This window comes from Ictidomys tridecemlineatus, chromosome 2, assembly GCF_052094955.1.
Source record: "Ictidomys tridecemlineatus isolate mIctTri1 chromosome 2, mIctTri1.hap1, whole genome shotgun sequence".
Classification (NCBI taxonomy): domain Eukaryota; kingdom Metazoa; phylum Chordata; class Mammalia; order Rodentia; family Sciuridae; genus Ictidomys; species Ictidomys tridecemlineatus.
Genome location: NC_135478.1, coordinates 17,318,603 through 17,328,641, shown reverse-complemented (window position 1 = coordinate 17,328,641; position 10,039 = coordinate 17,318,603). Strand labels below are relative to the sequence as shown.

The following is a 10,039-nucleotide window of genomic DNA, read 5'->3' as shown; positions in this document are numbered from 1 at the left end:
TCAATGTTTATACCAGCTCAATTCACAATAGCTAAACTATGGAACCAACCTAGGTGTCCTTGAATAGATGAATAGATAAAGAAAATGTGGTGTATATACACAACGGAATGTTACTCAGCTTTAAATAAGGTAAACGGATGGAGCTGGAGAATGTTATGCTAAGTGAAATAAGCCAATCCCCAAAAAATCAAAGGCCAAATGTTTCCTCTAATATGCAGGTGCTAAATCACGTTGGGGAAGAATAGAGTTAACTAGGGACTAGGGAAGAATAGAGTTAACTTAGATTAGGTAGAGGGGAGTGAAGAGAAGGAACGGGAGGGGATATGGGAATAGAAAGGATAGCAGAATGAAATGGGCATGATTACTTTATGTATATATATGACTGTAAGACCAATGTGATTCTACAATATGTATAATCAGAAAAATGAGAAATTATACCCCACCTATGTATATCAAAGTGCATAGTTGCATTCTACTGTCATGTGTAACTAATTAAAACAAATTTAAAATTTTTAAAAAAGCATGACTTTCTTCATCTATAGAGAAAAAAAGAGTTGTGATGTATTTCTTAGTGACTCTGAGATCAATTTACAAAAAAGGCATATTAATATGCTATAAACACAGCATCTGTCCCATTGGGTAGCATCTGCACTAGCTGGGTAGCCTGCATCTAATCATCAGACATCAGCAAACCCAAGCTGAAGGATGGTCTACCAGCTGATTGTGGTGCTCATAAATGCCAAAGTCCATAAATGTCTAAAGAAGCTTGGGATCCTGGATTGAAAGAAATCGGAGAGGCAGACAACCAAGTTAAATCAGCGATTTTGGATCCAGGGTTTATAAATGATGTTATTTGCCAAGTGAGCAAAATTGGAAAGAGGGTTGTAGATCCTCTGGTGATATTGTACAGGGCTGTTTCCTGTTTGTTGGGTGAGAGAACATCCTTCTCAATGGTAATAACCCGATGAAGCGCTCAAGGTGGTATATACTCTGGGCTCACAACTGGCTTTCAAATGGTGCAGGAGGATATTATAAAACAAATCTCTCTCCTTCTCCTAAGATGATAAATTTAAGGCAAATGTGGCAAAATATTGGCAACCAATGGGGAATTTGGACGGGCTGAGGAAATTCTTTATGCTTTCCTGGCAGCCCCTCTGAAAAGACAAAGTGGGGGAAATGAAGTAGGAGCAAATAACAAGGAAGCTGGGGCTGAGCCCCAGGAACACAGGCTCCTGGGAAGAGGAGGTGGAGTGGAAGAGCTGGGTGTCTTGGGTGAAGGAGGAAGGTGTGGGCAGGGAGGAGTCAGAAGTCTGACCACGTCAAGTTGGAGGAAGACTGTCTCGCTTCACTTGCTTTATTTCATCTAATGTTCAGAACAGCCTCCTGAGCCTCACTTTATAGATGTGGAAATTGGTTGACCTCCATTCAACCAGCATTTACTTTGCACTTACCGTGTGTGTCAAACATGACTGAAGTCACACACACATACACAAAGATCTTGCGTGTGATCGTGTACCTATGCGTGTGCACCTAGGAAACAGCATGAAAGAAGATGCATCAGAACACGAACATGCTTAGAGAGGCCAGATTTGAGTTCTGGGTTTTCATTTTTTTTTTCTTTGTGTTTTTCAGCTTTTTCTGGGATTTCTACCATTGAACACAAACTGCCTTTATAACAAGGGGAGAGGTAAGAATTGCTTCAAAAATGAAATTGGAGGATATTGGGTAACATTCCCTGTTACAAAATCACTATGGCTCAAATGCTGTTTTTTTTTTTTTTTTTTTTTTGGTGCAGTTGTTTTATGAGGTGTGGTGGACAGATGTTTCTTAATCCAGTTGAGCCTCCTCTCCACTCTGCAGAGGGCTGGCTGATGGCTTTTCAGATGCAGAGCTGATATCCACCTGAGTGTGACCTCCTCCCTGCCAGTAGAAGTTTTCCACACCATGATGACACCAGCCTCTTTGTTCAAAGATGACATGTGTACACAGTCAGTCCCCAGTCCTGATCTAAAAGGAGAAGGTGGCTTGGTAAGAATATAACTGTAGTGTCCGTAAAAATGGGAGAGGGCGGAAGTTGTCACTGCATCCTAATGTGAGACATGCATCAGTTTAGGATGCTCTCCATCCCCCTACCTCTGAGCTACAACCCCAGCACAGTCTGGTCTACACGTTCAGCCTACTGCTGTCCTGGCACCAGAAGCTCCACAGCTGCCCCCACCCATCTGGCCTGCACTCTGTTAGCATCTCTGTACCTGTGCACCCCACTGAGCTGAGCACTCTGCAAGAACAGGCTCTCCTGGCACACCAGTGTCTCCCACGGCTCCAGGAGTGTCCTTGGAATGCAGCAGGTCCTCACCACTGCTGGATCAAATCGATTTTGCAAACCATGATGGAGAAACAGATGGAGCATCCCTACCGTGGACTTCAGTATGGGCATCCAAAACAAGGCTTTGAATGATTTATTGTCCTAGGGACGTGATCACAGCATATTGCTAACTAAACACAACAGTAACAGAGTAGTGAGTACAACTCCAGTGCATCTCTGTTATAAATACACACAGAAAAACAATTAAATGAAAATACATTGTCTTTGGATAGTGAGATGATGGTATGATTTCGGTATTGGTTTTCTTTTTCCTTGACATGTTGGTGTTTTTTTTTTCTTAGAACAATTGTTTGTTATTGGGAAAATGAAGTTTAAAGAAATATATATCTGAGGGAAAAGAGGACTATGAAGAATAAATGGGAGGTCCTTGGGTAGACATGAAGTGTGAAGGAAATTTCGGGTACATGAGCGGCTTTGTGTTAAGGGCCCCTGAGCCTCTCATACCAAGATGGAGGCCCCACCACACCACCCCCAAGGCTGGGCCTCTTCCTTGTGGGCATCCTCCCTTCCGGCCTCAGACACTGCCAATTGGTACAGGAGTCATTTTTCTGCTGTGAGACCCAATGGGGGCAGTCACAGCTCTGAATCCATAAACCCAAAATGTTTGGATGGAGAATCGGTAGGAAGAAAACCAACCCTGCTTCCTTTCACCTGTTAATTGATTTCCGCAATAAAGTTGTCAGAATTTACCAACACATTCAATTTGCAAGGAAGGGGGATTCTGAAAAAAATAATTAGAAAGAAAAGAACAGTAAATGGAAGTGAGGAATCAATTCCTTTTATGAGGAAGCACAGTCTGGTTTACGTTCAGCCTACTGCTGAAGTATTTGATTTTAGCAAATATCAAATTCTAAGGGCTTTCTTATTCTACTGCAAAAAAAAAAAAATCCTTTTTCCCACTAGGTCTCAAGTTCTTTCACTCTGAGTTCCATGTTCCCTAGGACTTCCAAGAGCCCAGACCCTACCGTGAGGGTGGATGGGGACAGACACCTGCTGGCTACTCACTGGCTATAGGTTTCAGCATAGAGTCAGCTGTGGAAATCACTGCTTCCAATGCATTGGTGGTGGATGGAAGTGGGTGGATCTGGTACTGCAGTGGCTTTATTTGCAAATGCATTAGCAAATCACTCAAATCTGCTGTCCAAGCCTGCTGCAGTCTGGCTGGGCACAATTCAGGAGCCACTTGTCAAAAGAAACTAACTTTATTTTTAGAACTACAAATGCCAAACAAAACAGCTCCTCAGGAAAAAACCCTCAGAGCCCAACTACCACCACTGGCTTCCACAAGCTTCTCACGCACACAAGCCTCACCACCTCCCACAATCCTCCTGCTCTTGAGGCCGATTGGCTGGGTGGCGTGGGCAGAGCCAAAGAAGTCCCCCAATGAGCAGCTCCGTGGTCTGAAAGGGCAGGGAAACAGCCCAATGAACATCACTGCAGAGGAGCCAATCAGCTAGATGTTGCTGGGGCCGCTGTGAGCCAATCATCAGCTGGCAGTCTGAAGGGCGGGGAAATAGCCCAATGAACATCACCACAGAGGAGCCAATCAGCTAGATGTTGCTGGGCCCGCTATGAGCCAATCATCAGCTTTGCAGTCTGAAGGGCGGGGAAACAGCCCAATGAACATCACCACAGAGGAGCCAATCAGCTAGATGTTGCTGGGCCCGCTGTGAGCCAATCATCAGCTTTGCAGTCTGACGGGCGGGGAAACAGCCCAATGAACATCACCACAGAGGAGCCAATCAGCTAGATGTTGCTGGGCCCGCTGTGAGCCAATCATCAGCCAGCAGCTGGAAGTTTGCTGGCAGCTGGAAGTTTGCTAGGGCCCCTTTGGCTGTGGCTCTCAACACAAGCCCCTCCCAGTTACACATTGTCCACCAGGGAGAAGTTCATGAAAAGATTGAAGCCCCAGAAGTAACTTAGTCTAGACCACCACCTTTAAGATCCCCTAACCCCAAGTGTCTATAATTCCATGCTGTGCCAGGTGTCAGAATCAAGCTGGGAGGGCTGTGTTGCTTCCTCATCCTGTCCTGGAGGTACATGGGAGGGCAGGTCAGTCCCACTGGCACCTAGATTGCCCTCCATGGGTGTGAGTCAGAACCCAGCAGAGAGTTCATGCTCCCCCGTGGATGGAGTCATAGAGCTGGCCCTCTCCAGCCTGTCCACAGAGAGGAAGGGCAGCCACTTGGCCAGGTGCACGGCCACGTGCCTGTGGAACAACTGGCGGAGGTACTTCCGGAACCGCTGGCCCACAAAGACATAGATGACGGGGTTGACACAGCAGTGAGTGTAGGCGATCACCTCGGTCACCTGAATGGCCATGTCCAGCTCCCTGCTCTGCACACACTGGTTGGTGAACAGGTGCTCTTGGAAAGCAGAGACAAACATAGTCAGGTTGTAAGGGGTCCAAAAGAGGAAGAAGGTGAGCATGATGACAAAAATCAAGCGGACGGCCTTAGCCTTCTTCTCATTGGGCCGACTGAGCAGAATATTGATGATCCCCGTGTAGCAGACGATCATGACCAACAGAGGCAGAACCAGCCCCAGGATGTTCAGTTTCAGAGCCTGGAAGCGTCTCCATTCTTTGAGGCTTTGGTGAGGGAAGTGGAGGCTGCAGGTGTTCCGGGTGAACTCCCACTGGGTCTCGGAGAAGTAAAAGCCAGGGACGGCAGCCAGGAGGGCCAGGGCCCAGGTGACGATGCTGGTGATGATGCCAAAGGTGACAGTCCGAGCCCGTATTGCAAACACAGCATGGACGATGGCCAGGTACCTGTCGATGGTCAGCAGGATGATGAAAAAGATCTCGCTGTACAAGCCCAGGTAATAAGACCCCGAAAGCAGCTTGCACATGGCACTACCGAAAACCCAGCTGTTCTTCAACTTGTAGTCAATCCAGAAGGGCAGCGTGAAGAGGAAGAGCAGGTCAGAGATGGCCAGATTGAGGAGGTAGATGCTGGTCATGCTTTGGAGCCTCCTGTGCTGCATGAGGACAAGGACCACCAGGATGTTGCCAATCAAGCCGATGACAAAGACCAGGGAGTACAAAGGGGGCAGCAGTTTGCTCCCAAAGGCCCTCACATCCGCCTTATGGCACGGGGTTGTGTCCCCATAGTCATATTCAGTGGTCACTTCGTAGTCCTCTGTAGTGGTGATAAACTCCATCCTGGCTCCTTCCGTGGGTCCAGGACAATGATCTCTCGATTGACTTTGCTATTAAAGGCGGTGGGCTCTGTGTGACAAGGACAAGATAGTGGTTACATTTCTTCAACCACTGATAAGTGCTTACTGAGTGCCTATTGTCTACCATGCCCGGAGCAAGGAATGGTGAGCAAGAGAGACCCAGGTCCCCTCTGCCCTTGTGGACCTACAGTCTAACAGGCAACAGATGAGAAACATGGATCATTTTTCAGTCCCTTAGGTGGTGAGTGCTGTAAAGGAAAAGCTCAGTGGATTGAAATCACAGAGGAAGGGAGCAGGTGCCATGCTATTCACAAAGTGCCTCCCAAGGGCTAAGGCACCAGGCTGAGTGAGTGTTCAATGACTCTTGAGAGGGCATACTATTATTCCCACTTTAGAGGAGATGACACCAAAGTCCAGAGCGTTAGGAAACATGCCCAGGGACACACCTGCAAGAATAAGAGTGGAAGCTCAGAGCCAGGTGTGGGGGACTCTCAGGGCCCAACCCCCAAACCACTGAGCTTTCCTGCCTTTGCTCACAGTGATGGCCCTGTGCCCTGGAGCCCACAGGACTCTGGGAAGAAAAATGGTCCTGGCTGAGAACTAAAAGCTCACAAATCGTTTTTCATGGCTTTGGGGTTTAAAAAGTCTCAGCCAAGGGTGACAGAGTAAAAATGTGCAGGCTTCTTTCTTTTTCTTTTTTCTTTTCTTTTTTTTTTTTTTTTTTGGACACAAAGACTGGTGGATGCTACTGTCATTTGATAGGCAGAGCCAAGGATGTCCCATAATGCAAAAAATAATTTACCCCAAACACCAATAAGCTGCCACTATGAAGCCCTAGCAGTCAACTCCACAGGTGAGGACACTGGACACCAGAATGGGCTCAGCCTTGTCCATGTTGCATGGCCCTTATGTGGCACCCGGCCGGGCTGCAGGTGACTCCACAGACCTCCTGTAGGAGCCTTGGGGAGGATTCAGAGGAAGCACAGGCCAGGAGGAAGGTGGTGACTAGAGACAGAAGACTGGGAGTCAGGAAGAAAATGCTCAGAATACCTTTGAGTCATAAGGAGATGTCACATGGGGACCAGATGGACAGTGGGATTCTATTGAAATAAGCTCTGAGATTCCCCCTCACACAGAATTGCTTTGAAACAAATGAAAGAGAACCACTAGATGGCCTGTCCCAGTCCCCATTTTCTAGCCCACCTTTTGAATACTTTCCCGTCGCTTATTGAAGATGTTTCTACAAAGGGAGCATTGGTTTTGGTGGAACCTGTCAGCTGCGTAACCTTGGATATATTAACCTACCTCTCTGAGCCTCTGTCCCTGGTGTGTAACATGGAAGAGCGGATCTCACCTTGCAGGGTTACCGTGAGATATCAGATGAGAAAAGTTTCCTGCCCCCCAGCACTTACCAGGCATTCAGTATCAGGGGGACCTTTCCTGCAGTGGCCTTTTTCTGGGACCAGTCCCCACCATGATGTTCCTACCAGGATGTCTTATATTTCAATCCTATTCTGGTGTCTGTATCCCACCCTGCAAATCCCCCTTGCTAGGTTTCTTGGTAGATAATCTAAAAAGTGATTTTCCTTGACAGTGACAAGGACAGTCCCTTCCATGTGAATGACACTTTACAAGTTCTAGAAAATTGATGACACGGAGGTAGAGAGTAGAATAGCCGCAGGAGTGGTGTGGGGAGGAGGTAGAGAGAGGGCAGCCGATGGGTACTGGGTGTAGGAAAGGACTAACTTCTAGAGTGACCCTGCAATGTACGGTGACCATGGCTGACAACAAATAGGTGAAAACTTCACAATAGATAGCATAGAGAATTTCAAATGTTCCTGGCATGAAGCAATAGATATGCCGGTTACCCTTAGCTGATCATCACAGGTTATATACATGTATTCAAATGTCACAATGTGCTCTCTCAATATGGACAATTACTGGGTGCCAATTAAAAAAAAATTGGAAAATTAAAAACCAGAATTGATTTGGCCCAAATCCCAATCAGTAAAGTAGGAGGCACCTACTTTACCGTTTCCTGTCTTGAATCCAGGTGTTTAATGCTTCTACTGTACTTAAGAAATCTTTCCTGCTAATAAATAAATAAATAAAAATTTAAAAAATTTAAAAATTCAATTTTCTACAGTGACTGTTGGAGATTAAGGCATATGATGGGTGTCGGGCACCCTGGGTGGAAGGTGAGATATTTTGTTAGGGTGAGAAGTGGGGGGGGCTTTCATTTTCCGACCACTCCATCCCTGTGGCTCCCTCCTCTATCTCTGCCTGACCACCCCTGGTTATCATTTTGGTAGGCTCCAAAGAAATTGCACTAGTGATTTCTGCCCTCCATTGCCCTTGCTAGTGCTAACCAGAGCAAACAGCTCCGTGTCTGCCCTTTGAGGTGGGCTGGTAGGTTTACAGTGAAAGCTAAAAAACTTGGGATGCAAAGCTGTCCCCATGAGCCTAGTTTCTGGGGAATTTTGGCAAAAGGGAAAGCAAGCTTAGCTTTCGTGGTCAGGTACCATATTGAGCAGAGCCTCCTCCATATACTGCCCTGACCTCTGGCCCTGTTGACAACTGCCCTCACTTGTCCGTACCATTCCAGGTTCTGCTACTCCCAAAGGAAGCTGATGGAGCGGGGGCTCTGGAGGAGAAACCAAAAGACCATGTCACCATTGAATCTTCCAGGCCCACGAAGAGTCTGCTACAAAAGTCGACCCCAAGGTCATTGCACAATGGTCGGCTATCGCCTTGGAGCGTGGAACCTTCTAGCACTAGTGTCTTTGGCTAGCTTAACTGTTTTATAAGAGAAAGTGGTGCACATCTCTTCCCGACTCACATTCGGCATGTTAGTAGCTTGAAATTGACCACAGAAGCAGTATTTACACCATGGAAATTGGCAGACGCCACAACACAGGGATCTTTTTTTAGGGAAAAGTCACTGTTACACATTTACTAACCCATCACTGCCCAGGCCTCAGAGACTGAACAGCTCAGAGCTGTCCTCTTTGATGAAAAATCAGTGACGGGCACCTAGCCTGGTGGCAGGCTATGAAAGCTTCTGGGAGTTTCCAATTCCTCTTTGAATATCTACAACCCTCTAAGATCCCTCTAGGGAGGAAAAGTGGGAGTAGATACCTGCAGGTGGCTGCTGTTTCCTTCTATCTTCAGGGCAAATTCTATCTTCAGGGCAAATTCCATTCTGTTCTACTAGCAAAATGTCTTTGCTAGTAGAACAGAATGGATGCACGAGAGGCCATCTGGCCAGCTCCCTGCCTGCAGGGTGGGCAAATCCTGCCTCCTCAAAAGATAGTCAGCAGACCTGATTTTGAAAATCTTTGGTTCCAGTTAAGAAATTGATTAAGTATCTGCAATGTTTTTTCTAAGGGATATTTTCCTCTTGCTACAATTTCTCATATACCATATTTGGTTTGCCTTTACACGGAGAAATGGCAAATAATTTCTTCTTAAATAACTTCACACAGAAAGCACCTCTTGTCTCTTCACACTAGCTACCTTTCTTTATCAGTCACCAACAACGTTCAAGAAAGCTTTCTTTTTAGCATTTTACGCCTGGCCTGAGTACCTGGCCTTATAAAGTCTCCAGTATCCTCAGTATTGCAATTCTATTAATTGCCTGTATACAGATGTATCAGTGGAGTACTTAGACATCTCCCGAGACCTCACATCATTCCCCAAGCATATCTTTAAGCAAGAGCAACTGAGAACACAGAAAAGACAAATGTCACTTACTCTGGTTCCAGGGCACTTTGTCCACAAGGCTTCGGTTACTGGAACTTTCAGAGTATGAACTCAAGATTCAAGGTCCAGACCAAGTAGGAAGCGCTCAGCTTCCTGTGAGATGATGGAGATTGGAGTCAGGTCTCGCAGTCTTTCAGAATGACAAGAAGAGAGGGAAGTTCTTCTTTTTGTATGGTTGGGTATTCATGAATGGCTGCTACGCCCACCAGTGGCCAACTCCTGGAGGTCAATTTCACTACAAGTATTTTTTGGGCTCACCCTGCTACAATTCCAATTCCAGGCTTCTCCTTGGAGCTCTGCCCGGAAGGAATTGGGCGGATTGGGTTGGATTCAATTGCGCAAGGTATGTGACAATGAGCTGTCCCCAGAACTTGTGGAGCAATTGGATGTGTATGTGTGGGAAGGAGGCCTGGCAGAGAGTTCTTGTGGTCAGTGGGTTGACTTTGTTTTTTTTTTTTTTTTCTAAATTGCAAATGAAATGATTTAAACCAGAACCTTGAGTCTTTTTCCTCAGAACCATCTGGCTGATAAATGAGAACAGAAAGAGGTGGCAGCTTGTCCTTGGGACCTCTAATCTACTCCACATCTGCCCACTGCCCCTCTTCTCTCTGCTCCCCCGTCCCTTCTCTGCCAAACCTCCCAGAGTAGTTTCATCTCCAGAAATCTCCAGCCTGGAAGGAATACAGGTGAGTTGGCTGAGTTTAGGCAGGA

General features: G+C 46.5%; 1 protein-coding gene across 1 annotated transcript; it reads right to left on the bottom strand.

Moving 5' to 3' along the window:
• Positions 1 to 3,569: 3,569 nt before the first annotated feature.
• On the bottom strand, positions 3,570 to 9,455 carry LOC101964209 (C-C chemokine receptor type 1). The gene is made up of 2 exons (XM_005332912.5): positions 9,320 to 9,455; positions 3,570 to 5,615 (listed from the first exon to the last, which is right to left on the bottom strand). Exon 2 carries the CDS (start codon positions 5,546 to 5,548, stop codon positions 4,481 to 4,483), a length of 1,068 nt encoding a protein of 355 aa, XP_005332969.1. The 5' UTR covers positions 5,549 to 5,615; positions 9,320 to 9,455; the 3' UTR covers positions 3,570 to 4,480.
• Between the last annotated feature and the right edge of the window lie 584 nt (positions 9,456 to 10,039).